Raw genomic sequence first — 17,037 nt, 5'->3', positions numbered from 1 at the left:
TCAGATGATTTATATTTCATATTGGTTAATTTTACTTACATGGTATTGCAATAATAAAAAATTTACTATATCTCTTTACATGTTCTTACCAGTTTCAGGTCCAGTAGAGTTTGGTAAATATATTCGATTCACTTAACACAACTTTCAGGGAGAAAAGCTCCAAGAAGCTCTCATCGTATTAACAAATTGAAAACAAAAAAGAAATTACAGTAGTTTTAAAGAAGAAAAATTAAATTTTAATTCTCCATATTTTTAAATGTGCATAATGACAAAGATAAAAGATTGATGTAATGCATAATTTTTAGAACATTCATCATGAGTTTGACATTTTAATAAATGGATGGCATATGCAATGCTAATTTTCACATTTTAGGTGTAAAATACACATAAGATACAAATCATAAAAGTTTCATAATACCAATTATGAGAGTTATTTACAATGAATACCTTTAATTACATTATAAAGTTTTGTTTTTGTGTTTTAAGTTGATTGTCTTACCTTTTCAAAAACATATGCATACAATGTATTTTGCTCATATGCACCTGTGTGTTCCCTAGTTTTAACTTTCAAGTAGCACAGCCTAGAGTTATCTGAGAAGGAAGTCTTAAGGAAGAACTTCCAGATCAGGTTGGCCAGTGGGCATGTCTATTATGGACTGTCTTTATAGTATTTTAATACAGTAAGTCACAACCTATTTTGGGCAGCACTATTCAGTAAGCATCCCAAATAGTGTGAATGAGAAAAAAACTCAAAGAGAGTAAGCAAGCAAGCCAGGACATGTTCATTCTCTTCATTCTTCATCCTAGATATAATATGACTTGCAGCATAAGTTCCTGAATTAACTTACTTGAAATGAGGGGTGTCTGAAGTTTTAAGTGAGAAATGTCCCCCTTAGTTGCAGGCATTTGAACATGTGGTCCAGAGTTGATAACACTGTTTTGAGTAGATAAGCGGTGTGTCCTTTTTGAAAGCATTACATCCCTTGGAGTGGACTTAAATCCTTGTTTAGTTCGTTCTTTTTGTTTTATTCTTGTAGGTTAAGATATAAGATTTCAGTTTCCTGCTCCTAATGTGGCACTTGATGTCTTTCCATGTTGTCCCCACCATTATGAACACTCAACCTCTAGAACCATAAGCTAAGATAAATTCTACCTTCTATAAGCTATGTGGAGCATGGTATTTTATCACAGCAACGAAAAAGTAGCTAATCTACTATCTATCTCCAAAACCATTTTATTCCATTTTTAATTATTTTATTTGTTTACATTTCAAATGTTGTCCCCCCTCCATGTCTCTACTCCATGAACCTCCCCACCCATTTGTATTTAAAAGGGTGTTCACCCACCCCTCCACCCACACCCACCTCATTTCTCTAGCATCCCCCTTATCTTAAGCATCAATCCTCCATAGGACCAAGTATCTCCCCTCCCATTGATGCCAGATAAGGCAATCCTCTGCTACATATATAGCTGGAGACATGGACCCACCCATGTATACACTTTGGTTGGTTGTTTAGTCTCTGGGAGCCCTGTTGGGTCTGGCTAGTTGATACTCTTATTCTTCCTATGGGGTTGCAATCTCCTTCAGCTCCTTCAGTCCTACCCTTAACTCTTCCATTGGGGTCCCTGGTCTCAGTCCAATGAGTGGCTGTGAGTACATGCATCTGTCTTAGTCAGGTGCTGACATAACCTCTCAGAGGATAGCCATACCAGGGCTCTTGTTTCCAAGCACATCTTACCATCAACAACAGTGTCTGGATCTAGTGTCTGTGGATGAAATAGATCCCAAGGTGGTCTTTTCTTCAGCCTTTGCTCCATTTTTGTCCCTGAATTTCTTATAGACAGGAAGGATTCTGGTTAAAAATGTTGAAATATTTGGGTGGCCCCATACCTCAAATGGGGGCCTTTTCTATCTATTGGAAATTCTATCTCCCTGCTGTTGGGAATTTTGGCTAAGGTAATCTTCATTAGCTCCTGGGAGCCTCTTACATCCATGGAGTCTGGGACATTCTAGTGGTTCTATGCCCTGTTCCACATGCCCCACTGCTACATATTTCTATTAATTCTCCTGGTATTCTGTACTTCTCTCTTGCCTCTTCCCATACCTGATTCTGTTCCCCTTTTCGCTCCCCTCTTCTCCCACCCATATACCTCTCTACCTCTGCTTCCTGTAAGGAAAAAAGAAACAAAATAATCTTCAAAACCTCTTTATTTAAAAAAAAAAAACTAAAACATTTGCACGTTAAACAGAGATTCCCTATACCCTTATCACTCTATATTTGATTATATCTTGTCTTCTACTACTTCTGCATTCTTTTACTTTAAAAAAAAAAGACACTTCACATTTGCCACTAAGTTTCTGACATGAGATCTCCAATATTATGTATTCATGTGCTAGTATGAACCAACCCCATTTATTTATTTATTTTCTTACTTACTTACTTATCTTTATTCATTAATCCCCTTTTACAGTGCAAACTTCATCCCCCTCCTGGTCCGCCCTCTGAATGTTCTTCATCCCATACATCCTCCCACCCAAACTCTGTCTGCAAGGGGATGTCTCCACTCCCCCCAAACCACCAGGCCTCCCGACTCCTTTCAAGTCATTCCAAGGATAGGGGCATCTTTACTCATTGAGGCTATACCAGGCAGTCCTCTGCTGTATATGTGTCAGGAGCTTCATATCAGCTGGTGTATGCTACCTGGTTGGTGTCTTAGGGTCTGAGAGATCTCGGGAGTCCAGGTCAGTTGAGAGTGTTGGTCTTCCCCTGGGGTTTTCCTCCTCCTCAGCTTCTTCCAGCTGTTCCCCAATTCAACCACAGGGGTCCCTGGCATCTGCCCATTGGTTGGGTGTAAGAATCTGCATCTGACTCTTTCAGCTGTTTTTTGGACCTCTCCTAGGACAGCCATGCTAGACTCCGGTCTGCAAGCACACCACAGAATTAGTAACAGTGTCAGGTTCCCAGAACTCCTCTTGAGGTGGATTCTAATTTGGCCCTTAACTGGACTTCATTTCTCTCATGCTCTTCTCCATTTTTGACCCTGCAGCTCCTTCAGACTGGAACAAATCTGGGTACAAATTTTTGACTGTGGGATGGCAACCCCATAACTTCATTTAATGTCCTGTCCCTCTGCTAGAGATGAACTCTACAAGTGCCACTGTAGAGCACTTCATCCAAGGTCCTTATCTTTGAGTCCTGAGAGCCTCTCACCTCCCAGGTCTCTAGTACATTCTCAAGGGTTCCACTATTTCCTGAGGTTGCCTGTTTCTGCTGGCCCTCAGGGCTTCAGTTCTGTTTCCCCCACCCCTCATTGCTTGATGATGTTCCCCCATTCCTCTTCTGGTCCCCTCTCCCACCTAGGTCCCTTCCTCCCTATATCCCCTTTACTGCTTTCTTCTCCTTCCCAAGTGGCATTAAAGGTCCTTTATCTTGTTAACTTTGAGTACTGTGGGTTGTGTCCTGGGTATTCTGTACTTTTTTGGCTAATAGCCACTTTTTAGTGAGTACATAGTGTGCATGTCCTTTGGGGTCTGAGTTACCTCATTCAGAATGATATTTTCTAGTTCCATCCATTTGTCTGCAAAACTCAGGATCTCTTCATTCCTAATAGCTGAGTAGCATTCCATTTGTAAATGAACCAATTTTTCCGAATCCTTTCTTCCATTGCGGGACAACTGAGTTGTTTCCAGATCTAACTATAACAAATATGACCACTATGAACATAGTGGAACATGTAAATGGTGGGGCATCTTTTGGGTATATGCTCAAGATAGCTAGGTGTTCAGGTAGATTTATTCCAATTTTCTGAGGAACTCCCAGATTGCTTTCCTAAGTGTGAACCAACCTCTTAAATTGTGTCTAATGGGTTTGAGTTTGTTTGTTTCTTTAATTTTATTTTCATTCAATTCTAAAACATTTTAAAATTTCTTATTTCTGTATTGACTCACCTTTCATTCATCAGTGAGTTGTTCAGTATCCATGACTTTGTATGCTTTTTGTTATTTCTCTTGTTGTTGATATCCAGGTTTGATCCATGGTGGTCAAAGTAGGATTCAGGGTGTTATTTCAGTTTTCTTATTTGGATGAAACTTGTTTTGCATCCAGTTACGTGGTGTATTTTGAAGCAAGTTCAAGATGCTTCTGCAAATAAAATACATTTTCTGTGTTTTCTTGAAATGTCCATTTGACTTGTGATTTCAGTTAATTACTGCATTTCACGGTTCAGCTTTCTATCTGTATGATCTCTCTCTATTGGTGAAAAAAGGTATTGAAGTCACCTTCCATCACTGTGAGATGGTCAAGGTGTGATTTTAGTCCTACTAATGTTTTGTTTTGTTTTTTTTCTTTTATGAAACTGGCTGCTCTTTTGCTTGATGCTTAAATGTTTAAAATTGCAATTTTCTATAAGTAGATGTTTTATTTGATGAGTTTTTTCCTATCATTCTGTGGTGACTTCACTTCCCTATCTTTCTGGATTTCAAGGAGACAAAATAATCATGTTGTATGCAAGTCTCTGCTTTCATAACTCCTGTGAGCCTACCCAAACTCCTAGTCCATCCTATTTCTAATGTTAACTCACCAACCACAGAAGCACATTCTACTTGGAAACTCCAGTATCCACACATTTCCTGATCACAAAAATTACCCACCAGACAAGACACAGCCACCACATTTTCCTAAATACTTGAGAAAAAATTGAAACCAAAGAGAAAACACTCACCCAAAAAGACAAAACAAGATATCATCACCTATACTTATAACCATCTCAATTACATATATCTAGATGACAGTATAAAAACACAATCAATAACAGTAAAGAAAATATGTCTTTACCAAAACCCTTACCAGAACAGGCTCCAAATATTCTAACATGGTTTGAGTCCAAGTGGGGGAAGTATTAAGCAGCCTACATGAATATAATAGAGCCCATTAAGGGAGAAAAATAATAACTCATGGAAATCAAGGATAACACCAACAAAATGGGAAGGAAATGAAAAAAGCTATTCAGAATGTGCAAATGGAAGTAGAATCAATAAAGAAAACCAAGTCTAAGGTAATTCTGGAAATGAAAATCTTCAGAATTCAAGCTTCATCAATAGGATACAAGAGATTAAAGAAAGAATCTCAGGCATTAAAGACATGATAGGAAAAAATGGAAACATCTATCAAAGAAAATGTTAAATCTAAACAAAACAACAAAACAAACAAACAAACAAAAAACCCAAACAAACAACAAAAAACACCAGACACAAAATATCCAGAAAATGTGGGACATTATGAGAAGACAAAACCTAATAATAATAGGAAATGAAGAAGAAGGAACCCAAGTCAAGGCATAGAAAATATTAAAAATAATAAAAGAAAACTTTCTTAACCTGAAGCAGATATCTGCAAAAGTACAATAAGCATACACAACACCATAGCCTGTGCCAAAAAAGAAAGTCCTCTTGGAAGATAATAATGAAAATACTAAACATATAGAATAAAGAAATAATATCAAAAGCTGCAAGAGAAAAATATCAAGAAATAGTATAAAAGCTTACATATTAAAATTACCCCTGACTTTTCAATTCAGACTATAAAAGCTAGAAAGGCCTGGGCAGATAGATGGCTGTAGTCTCTAACACACCACAGATACCAGCCAAGACCACTATAGTCAATGAAGTTTTCAATCACCATAGATGAAAAAAATAAAATATCCATGACAAAATCAAATTTAAGCAATATCTAAGTACAAATCTAGCCCTATAAAAGGTACAAAAAGGAAATCTCCAACAAAAGAGGATTAACGACAACAACAAAAGCACAGGAAATAATATCAGATAATCAAAGAACTGTAGTGCACATTCACACACACACACAACACACTACACACACACACACACACACACACACACACACATACACCCGGCACACACACACACAGCACTGCCTCCACCAATAACAACATCAACAATAACAACTACCATGACAACAAAATAACAAGAATAAGCAAATGCTTATTGATATCTCTCAACATCAATGGTCTCAATTTCCCCAGTAAAAAAACACAAACTAACAAGGTAGATGCAAACACAGAATTCAATGTTTTGCTGCATATGAAAAACACACCTCAACATCAAGGAGCGATATTCCCTCTGGCTAAAGGGTTGGAAAAGAGTATTCTAATAGACCTAATAAGCAAATGAAGCCATTTTAATTTCCAACACAATAGACTTCAAGCCAAATATAATCTAAACAGTTAGAGAATGACACAATATACTCCCCAAAAGGAAAAACAACCAACCTGACATTCTAACTCTTAAGATCTATGTCACTAACACAAGGACAGACAAGTTTTAAAAATAAACACCACTACAGTTTAAATCACATACTAATAGGTGGTGACTTTAGTACCCCACTCTCATCAATGATAGGTCATCTGGGCAAAAATTAAACAAAAAATGCTAGAAATAACAGACATTTTAAACCGAATGGACCTAACATATGTACAGAATATTTTACCAATATTTTACATCTCTGTACCTCATGGGACTTTCTCCAAAATTAGCTCAGACTCAGACACAAAGCAAGTTTCAGAGGATCCAGGAAAACTGAAATTATTTCCTGCCTTCTATCAGACTTTCATGGATTATTAACACTTAGAGAAACAATAGAAAGCTTACAAGCTCATGGAAACTAAACAACTCTCTACAGAATGAAAAAGAGGTCATTGCAGAAATAAATAATTAAACACTTTCTACAGTTGAATGAAAAGTAATATATAACATATGCAACCTTACGGGGCACAATGAAAACAGTTCTGAACAAAAAGTTCATAGTACTAAGTACCTACTTAAAAATTGGAGATAATTCATATGGGCAAACTACAGTGGAATTCTAGTAGAATTATTGTATCTAAGGGAACTATTAAAAGAAATAGTTGTTTTTTATTGTGTCTAGGGTAAATATCAGAATGAATAGCCACTCTGTACAAGTACTTTGACATTGAAGAATCATTGTAGAGAATAGTGAGTGTTTTATGTTATCTATAGAGTTGTTTCCATGAAGAAGGTTTACACAGCTTTTGCATGACGTGGTCAAAAGATGGTCCTTGCACACTTGAAATGTTTTATATTATTGTGCATGGCAAACAGGGCACATGATGGACTAAAGTGACACAGATGTGATATTTTCTTTCATAAGACATATAGATTAGATTAGGAGCTTTGATGTGAGGAAAGTGTTTTACCCAAAAATAACTTCGTGTAACAAACAATAAATATGCTTCTGGACTGCTCTTTGTAGCCCAGTTCATTGAAGTTTGATTTCCCTGCTACCTGAAAGGCCATATTTCATTGTGGAATGACACTCTTTCTTTAATCATCCTGAGTGACCCAGAACATGAATAGGTTAAAGAAACACTTAAAAACGGATGAGGATATATGGAGAAAAAACAACACTCTTGCATTGCTAGTGGGATTGCAAACTGGTATAATCACTTGAGAACTCAATCTGGTAGTTCCTCAGAAAATTGGAAATACTTGTTCTTGAAAACTCAGCTATATCACTCCTGGCCATAACCCAAAAGATGCTCCAGCAAATCACAAGGACACATGCTCCACTATGCTCATAACAGCCTTATTTATAATGGCCAGATGAAAACAACCCAAATGTCCCTCAGCAGAAGAATGAATACAGAAAATGTGATATATTTCCACAATGGAATACTACTCAGCTATTAAAAGCAAGGGCATCATGAATATTTCAGGCAAATGGATGGAACTAGAAAATATCTTTCTGATGAGGTAACCCAGACTCAAAAGGACATACATGCTATATACTCAGTGATGAGTGATTTTAGCCAAAAAATTTCAGAATACCCCAAAGCTGTTGCCTGTCTTGAAATAGGTTTCTTTAGCTGGGCTGCCTTGTCTGGTAGCAGTGGGTGTAGATCTGCCTAGCCCTGCAAAGACTTAAGGTACTAGGGTAGGTGTATAGCCAGGGAGAGCCTCCACTCCCTCCAAGGAAAAGGGGAGGGGGATGAATGTAGGGACTGTGGGAGGGGAGATCAGGAGTAGGGGCAGTGATTGTGATGTAAAGTTAATGATAGATAGATAGATAGATAGATAGATAGATAGATAGATAGATAGATAGACTTAAAAATATTCAGCATTCTTAGCCATCAAGAATTTTCAAATCAAATTAGTATATGATTTTACCTGCCCTAAAGACTAAGATCAATAACACAAGTGACCACTCATGTTGACAAAGTTGTGGAGTAAAGAGAACACTCCAACATGGCTTGTGACAGTGCAAAGTTGTACAAGTGCTATGGAAATCACTATGCTGGTTCCTCAGATTACTGGGAGCCAATCTACCTCAAAACCTGATTATACGACTCCTGCGTAGATATCCAAAGTGTCCTTTTGGAATGTTGATCACTGCTCTATTCACAGAAATTGGAAACAACCTAGAAGTCCTTCAACAGAAGAATGAATAAAGAAAATGTACATTTACACAATGGAGCATATTCAGCTGTCAAAATTACATTGTAAAATTAGCAGGGGAATGGTTAGAATTATAAAAATAACCAAGAACCAAAAAGATAAATATGGTATGCATTATCTTTATGTGGATATTGTCATTAAATAAATAATAGCCAATTAAAATCTGTAGACAAGAGAGGTTATCTATAGGAGATGACCCTAGAGGGAAAGAGAGAACTTCCTGGAGGGACTCATAGAATAGATTTTTATGGGTGGACTGGGGTTGGGGAGAATGGAATGAAAGGATCAGGTTGATAGGTGTAAGAAATATAAGAAGCATATATAATTGAGGGGCATTTGAGTGGTTAAATAGAAATCTAGTGTAGTGGAAACTTCCTAGAGCATATGAAGTTGATCCTAGTGAAGACTCCAAATAATGGGCGAGATTCAACTATCCATCTTTTGTCACCAAGGAAAGCTTTCAATACTAGAACTGGATTACATTCAATTAGGTTGTTGGCCGAAGTGGTCCTGTGGAAACCCACAAACAACCATGTCTGTTGCCGAGAGCAATATGTTACTCTATACAAACTTACAAGACCAAATTGCTGAAGACAATATTCACGCAAGTCACAGAATGTGTTGATATCAAGCTATCAGGTACACAGAACCTTCACCCCTGTGTTTTAGTGACATTAATACAGGAAAGTATTCTGAAGGCTTCTGTAAGGGAAGTGTATACACCAAAAAAAAACCATAAAAATATTTGATCTACAATATTATACTGACTATAAAATATGCTAAGGCAATACTGCCATAATGTTCGTGGTAGTAATCAACCAATTTCTGACTTGATTTAAGGCCTAATTCATGAAACAAAATATATACCCAACAGGTGAGTTTGAGTAACCAAGAACCAGAGTCTCAGTATCTCAGAGACCTATGTAAAAGCAAATACTACTGGTATTAAAACAAAATAAAAAACGATTCCTTCTAATGCTATTCTGCTATACTCATATATAGATGTCTTTTTTACCCATCATCAAAAAAGCTTCCTCCTGCAGCAGATGGGATGAAATGCAAATACCCACAGTCAGACACTATACAGAGACAGAGAGAGAGAGAGAGAGAGAGAGAGAGAGAGAGAGACAGAGAGACAGAGAGACAGAGAGACAGAGACAGAGAGAGACAGAGAGAAAGAGAGACAGAGAGAGACAGAGACAGAGAGACAGAGACAGAGACAGAGAGAGACAGAGAGAAAGACAGAGAGACCTTGGAACACACTCTAAATGGGATGTCTCCATCAAGTCCCTCCTCCCCAAAGCCTAGAGAACCCAGCAGAAGAGGAGGCTGAAAGAGTGTAAGAGCTAGAGGGTGTGAAGAACAGCAAGATAACATGGTCTTCGAAATTACCCAAGCAAAGCTAATAGGAATTCACAGAGATTGAAAAAGTAATTATGCTTATGGTTTGAACAAGTCTGTACCATGTCCTTTGCACATGCATTATAGCTTTAGTGTTTTGAAAGCACTCCTGAGTGTGTGAATGAGTGCGTCTCTGATTGGATGACTTCTCTTAGGACTCTTTTCCTTTTGTTGGTTTTCCTTGTCCAAGTTTGATGTGATAGGTTTTTTTTTTTAATCATATTTTTGTTTTATGTTTTGCTGTTATCTTCTAGAAGCCTGTATTTCCTGATGAGAAAGAAAGTAGATCGAAATGGTGACAGAGGTTTGGAGGTACTGGAGGAATGGCTGGAAGAGAAACTATAATTAGGATATTTCATAGGAGAAAAAAATCTATTTCAATAAAAGGAGAAAATAAATAAATAAGTCAGTTGATATATTATGTAAAAATAAAGAAAAAGAAACGAAATAGAATTGCATCCCTTTCTTTGTCTCTGTCTTTCCTCAAGCCTCTTCCCATTCTTAAGCTGGTGTTATTTTTATTTATTATATACAGTTGTAAAATGGAGATACTAATGAATACTTATAGTATGGTATGGTTTGCACGTTAAAGCTAAAACTATAAATTAAACCTTTCAAACTGGTGCTTTTAAAGATAACAACAAAAAATGCATTTCACTATTGAACTTGTGGGAGATAACCTGATCCACAGGGTAGCTCAGCATGTCCTTCGTGGGCCCTCTGAAGCCTGGTTTACCAACTTCTTGATGTCATCATGCTTGGAAGTTTTTTCCACATTGCGTGTCAGATCCATGAGGGATGCATTGAGGATAGGAACACCAGAAGGCTATGTCACTGAGCTTTCCATTCATCTCTGGGATGACCATGCCAATACCTTTGGCAGAACCTTAGGAATGATGTTCTGGGCAGCCCTACAGTCATAATGCCACAGTTTTCCAGAAAGGCCATCCACAATCTTCTGTGTATCAGTAATGGCATGGATGATGGTATGAATCATTCCACAATGCCAACATATCATGGATAACCTTCCCCAGGGATACTAGCAGCTGGTGGTACAAGAACCATTGCTGAAAAGCCTAAGTGAGTTTTCATTCTTATCATGGTTCACAACAATCACTGAAACAGGAGCATCTCCAGAAGGGGCAGATATGATAAACCTTTTGGCCCAACCTTTCAATTGGACTGTATCCTTCTCTGTGGTGGTGAAGACAACTTTCAACTCTGCAACAAACATGGAACTAGCAACATCCCATTTGATGTTGGTGGGATCTTACTCATAGAAGATGATGATGGCCTTCTGGTGATGACACATTTCCATTCTCAGCCTTAAGTCTACCCTGAAACTTTCCATGTGTAAAGTCATACTAGCACATATAGACCATGTAAGTTGAGGTCAATGAATGTTTCATTGATAGTAAAAGTATCCACTTGGCCACAGTTGATGGCAACCCTGATTACCAGGCATCCAAAACTGCCAGATCCATTCACTTAGACCTTCCTCATTGGGTTTGAGGGACTTGACTGGCACTACACACAATGATGATGTTATCTCTGAAAAGTAGAAGTTCAGAGAGCCTCCCCTTAAAAATTATTAACTTTGCCTTTTTTGATGTTCCTTAAGCATTGTGTGCAAAAGTTGTGTTGTTAATGTACCTATTATGGGAAGGCTCCCAAAGATCATTTTGTCTCTGCACCATGTCCTCAATTTACTGATAGGTAATTTCAAATTATAAACAAGGCAAAGCTTATTTCAAATTACATGAATGCAATTCAAAGCCTGATTAAATTGTGTGTAAATAACAAATTTTAATACATGAGAAGGAAAAATTAATATGCTCAAATATAACTATATTTCAAGTTAACATACCAAAGCAAAAGGAGCTAGCATGCTGTATCCAGAAGTCATGGGCATTTAAATAATAACCTGAGGGTCAAGCACAAAATGCCTTCCATGAGTTTACGGCTAGAGAAATCCAAGAAGATCCAAAAAGATGTATCCAAAAAGCTATTATCATTGTTACTCTTGGTTATTTATAAGAACCAAAATGATAAGAGCCTATTTATAAAGACATTGCACATTTTAGATACATGACACAGAGAGGGAAAGGTGCATCTAAGCTACAAACTTCTTTCTTCCTAGTTAGTTTTAGCAAAAGTCTAACTCAACCACAAACTATGCATGCTACAATAATGACCTGCCAGGCTGTATACGATTGCCCGGTGATGCAATGGTGACAATAATATTGGGGGGATAACCAATCATTTTGTGATTTGACTTTATTTCTGTTTCATATGAAATACTATACATCCAACACTATAGCCTTTTTCAAATGTATACTGTGAAAGATAACATAATCCTGAAGGATGACAATATACCATTGTTTCCCTAAATGAATATGTGGTGGTCAAGTTGCCTTCCAATTTTTCATCTTTATACCCATAGAGTAGTACTGCTCTTAGTCTGAGACAAAGAAGTGTTTTTTATTTCATAATTAATGCAAAAACTCATATTTCAAAGTCCTAGAAAAATATTAATGAATATGTCTCAGCTATAAATGAGACTTCTGCATCACTCCTTTTCCTAAGGCCCAGGGAATATTACAGAGAGACAGAGATAATTTAGAAGCTAAGATGATGGAGGAAAGTATCTTGATACTCTCAGCTCTGTGTAATCACCCTTACATGGGAATCCAGGAATAATATGTTCTTTTAAATATTGATTATAACCTTTTAAAATGTTTACATTCAATTGAATTTAAATATATACAATATCTTTTTTCATTTACATACCAAACTTTGAACTGCATAAAATCAATTGCACTTTTCAACTTCAGATATGTCAAACTATCAAAGGCAAAAACCTAATAATCAGAAAGTTTTTACAGTGTTGAACTGCAACTATTGAAGAGGCCACCAAAAATGTCATCTAATATTGAACAGAAGTATCTATATCCATCCTAAAAAGAAATAGACCAAGGCTTCTGCTTGGAGAGGTGATACCACAGAAATGCTTGCCTGTCCTGGAAAAGTCACAAAAGGGTTAGGAGGATGGAAAAGTTTGCTCCTTGGGTACAGGAAATGAAAGACTGCCCAGAAACGCAAGCTACCAGAGTGACCATTGCCCCTGCCTATAACTGCCATAGCTGCTATAAGATGTATGTCCCTGCTAGGTTGTCATAATGCAAGAGACAATGACATATACCCTGTCCTTGCTCCTAATAGGGCCATAGTGTGCTAACATATCATACCTCCTTACTTTTGGCTTCACCAGACTGCTTTCTAGACAACAATACCAGTACAACCATGATGAATTTACAATGGATCCAAGTCACCCAGGACAGGCATGGCCTCAATATCTGAAAGTGTGACAGAGGCTTTTGTTAGAAAACTCTTTCTTAACATTATTTCATGGAAGGGCAAGAGTAAACACCATGGAGAGATGAGCTTGAGGCCTTTCAAGACCATCAAATGAAGAACTTAGAACTCTCAGTGCCATTAGAGGATGGATTGGGCTACATGGGTAAACATACTCTATTTCATAAGCCTATTTACTCTCCTAAACTGAGCCAGGCTGTTTGCTGAATATTCTGCATCTGGTTCTGCTGATGACTGCAATGGAGCATGTGTACACTTTATTTATTTATTTATATTGTGCCCGTGGGTCATATTCTTTCTCTGCTTAATCAAAGTAATGAATAGTAAAAGAAAAAAACATTGAAAAGTCTCTAGGCACTCAGGCTTCCTTAAAAATCTTCAAGAATCTGATCACTATTATAGTGAACAGAAATGTTTAACTCTCTATGTTCCACTAATTTTAGCAGATTGGTTTAACTTTTCAAAGGCATCAATTTTCTATTTCTACAATTCTAGGCCATATATCTTGGAATTTTTCAAATATTGTTCCATAAAAATTATACCTGAATAATTCACTGTATTCTAAGCACTATATATGCACTACTTTGTAACTCTTTTTTTTTAAATTGAAATATTCCCTCCTAGAGATAATTCAGGTGCTTCTAATACCCAAGACACTCACAAAACCTGTTATCTTCATAAGACACTGCCTAAGAACATATTATCAGTATATGGTTTCTGGGGGAAAACAGACTGTAAAATAAAGCTGACCACAAGATGAGCATGGAGCTTTACCAAGGGAAGTTAGACATGCAACAGCAATGCTTCTGGGAGTTCTTCAGTGAACACTGCAGAGAGTTTCTCCTACTCAACACAGATAATAACAAAACATAATACAAGGCAAATAATTAGCTGAGTAAAATCAAAGCCGATTATAGTAACTTACAGATTTCCGCTATCTTTTTGAAGTTAAAATTCTAGAATAAGAACACAATCAAATTGTCTTTTCATATTCTTGAATGAATGTGCAGGTAATAAGCCCTGCAAATAAGGAAAAATACTGAAGTTGTATAGAAAAAAAAAAGAAAGAAACAAATTAGAAATAAAGCACAGAATACCAGGCATTTCATTACCTGAGAGAAAATTGCAACCAGTGACATGAAGAGGATTCAACAGTTAAGTTCTTTTATGGCTCTTACAAAATATCTCAGTTCCATTACCAGCCCCAGCATGGTGTCTTACAGATCCCTGTAACTCCACTACTAGGTAATATAACAACCTCATCTCTCCCCATCAGGCTCCTGCATTCACATAGTACACATAAACTCAAGGATGCTCACACACAGATATATAATTTTAAAATAAATGCACAACTATTTTTTCATGGAAAAGTATTAAGAATTTTTATTTAAATGTAACATAAAATGAAAAAGCAAAGTCTCTTAATCTTATAGAGGCAGTAGACATGGCATCATCCTAAACACATCGAATTTAAGGATGTCTCATATCCTCATTTATACATAGAGACATTGTGCATGGAGAAAAAGGAGGATATGTTGGTATAGTGTAAATGCTATCAATGCTACTGAAGGACAAAAGCAAGGAAAATAATAGAATGTATACAATGTAAATATAAGACAATAGGAGAAAGACATCAAACTGGATTTGATGAGGCTAGGGAAGATATCAATGGGTAAATTAATATGTGAGTCTCTTCCAGGTTTTTTTCACAGCAAGTTTGACATCCTTGTTTCTGAGGCTATAAATAAGAGGATTCAACATGGGCACCAAAAAGGTGTAAAATACCGAGAAAAATTTTCCCTGGCCCACAGTCTCAGCAGAGGATGGCTTGACATAAGCAAGCAGCCCAGATCCATAAAAGAGACTAACAGTTATGATGTGGGACCCACAAGTTCCCAAGGCTTTGGACCAACCCTTACCTGATGACATATGAATGATATTGTAAAGGATCATAGCATAAGAGATTAAGATAATGAGGCAGCATAAAATGATAGCTGTACCCACCACAGCAGAGCTCACAAGTTCATTGACATAGGTGCTACTGCAAGAGAGCCGAAGGAGAGGGAAGATGTCACACATGTAGTGGTTGATGATGTTAGAATCACAAAAGTTGAGCCTTATCATAAAACCTGTGTGGAACAAGGCACTAACAAACCCCATCAAGTAAGTACCAAATATCAACAGACAACAGATCCCAGGTGACATAACAACTTTATAGAGCAGTGGCTTACAGATGGCCACATAACGATCATAGGCCATCGCTGTCAGCACATAACTCTCAGAGTTCACAAAAAATAAGAAGAAAAACAGCTGAGTCATGCATCCTCTGAAGGAGATGGTGTTCTTCTCCAAAACAAAACTCATCAGCATTTTGGGAGTAAAGACCATTGAATAACAGAGATCAATGAAGGACAGATTGAAGATGAAAAAGTACATGGGAGTGTGAAGATTTGAGTTTAGGCAAATGAGATTCATTAAGCACAAGTTTCCCATCACAGTGGCTGTGTAGTTCACCAAGAACAGAGCAAATAAGGGCAGCTGGAGCTCAGGCTGGTCTGTCAGTCCCATAAGAATAAACTCAGACACAGAGGAACCATTTTCCATAGTCATGTGCATCATGTGTGGCATCTGTAGTGTAGTAAGTATAGAAGTCAGTATTAACACATAAACCATTCTTCACGCCAAGGGCAGAGCTGGAATTGTTGGTTTCTATGCCTGAGTTGGGGAACATCAGTCTTGAGGAATCCCTATTTCCTCTTCCCTTTTCTGTCCAGAAAGATGCTGGGAAACCTTATTTTCCTCAAACAAAGCATCCTTTCTTTCATTTATTATTTACCAATATTAAAGGTTGCCAAGATCAATGCATGCACATTTTCCAGAATTTATGATTCATCTAGCAGTGGGAATGAAGACAAAAACTCAAGATAAAGATTACTCAGTGCTCACCTTTGATCACCTGGAGCCATCCCTGACATTGGAGCTCATGGTATCTTCCTCTCCTCTGTGCAGAGAGGGCCAAAGTTGTTAATAATGAAGCAGGTAATTGTGATCAGTGCAGAAAGTGTATCTCACTTGCTAGAAGTTCCCTTGAGAAAAATGACATGGTTACTCTTTGAGAATTTCTCCAAGACTCATGTCTCATACAAAAAAGAAAATAGCTTTTTTATATGAGTCTTCAAAGTCTCAAGGTCAAGATTTTTGACAAAAGTTATTAGAATCACAGAAAAGTATTCTCTTCTTTAAGATAGTCTTCATGTTGGATGAGTAGCTTGAGGGTTAAACTGATGAGTTTGTACCAGAGAACTAACATCAGTTCTTTGGAGATTCAACATTTTATCAATTTATAATTTTCCAGCAGGAGTATCTGATCCCCAGAGCAGAGGCGGCCCCATTGTTTTTCTCTTCATTAAGTTCCACACAGCTGTACAAGAAGAAATGTCCAGGGACATATTTACTTGTCACTTGTTTTTATATGATTTCATTAATAAACTGTAGACCAAGGATTAATACTGTACCAAAACACTTAAAACAGGGGGATAAAAGATTTTTGAACAGGCTTTCCAGTTTTTATTAATTGATATTAGAACTTTTCATTCCCAGGCCATGAAACTAGACCACACAGTTTTGCCATTGTTTGTCTATATGTGAATAGGAATAACTGTAAAATAGATTCATAAATATGGGATTAAATTATGGATCTTTGTTATACAGAATTTCTGGGTACAATTTTACAAACAGTAAGAAATTCAAATGCATAACATAACAGACTT

At 37.1% G+C, this 17,037-nt stretch overlaps 1 protein-coding gene across 1 annotated transcript; it reads right to left on the bottom strand.

Moving 5' to 3' along the window:
* Positions 1–14,906: 14,906 nt before the first annotated feature.
* On the bottom strand, positions 14,907–15,895 carry LOC116907374 (olfactory receptor 143-like). The gene has a single exon (XM_032910327.1). The coding sequence runs from the start codon at positions 15,893–15,895 to the stop codon at positions 14,945–14,947; it is 951 nt and encodes a 316-aa protein (XP_032766218.1). The 3' UTR covers positions 14,907–14,944.
* Positions 15,896–17,037: the final 1,142 nt, after the last annotated feature.

Source organism: Rattus rattus, chromosome 8, assembly GCF_011064425.1.
Source record: "Rattus rattus isolate New Zealand chromosome 8, Rrattus_CSIRO_v1, whole genome shotgun sequence".
NCBI lineage: Eukaryota > Metazoa > Chordata > Mammalia > Rodentia > Muridae > Rattus > Rattus rattus.
This window is presented reverse-complemented; position numbering and strand designations above follow the sequence as displayed.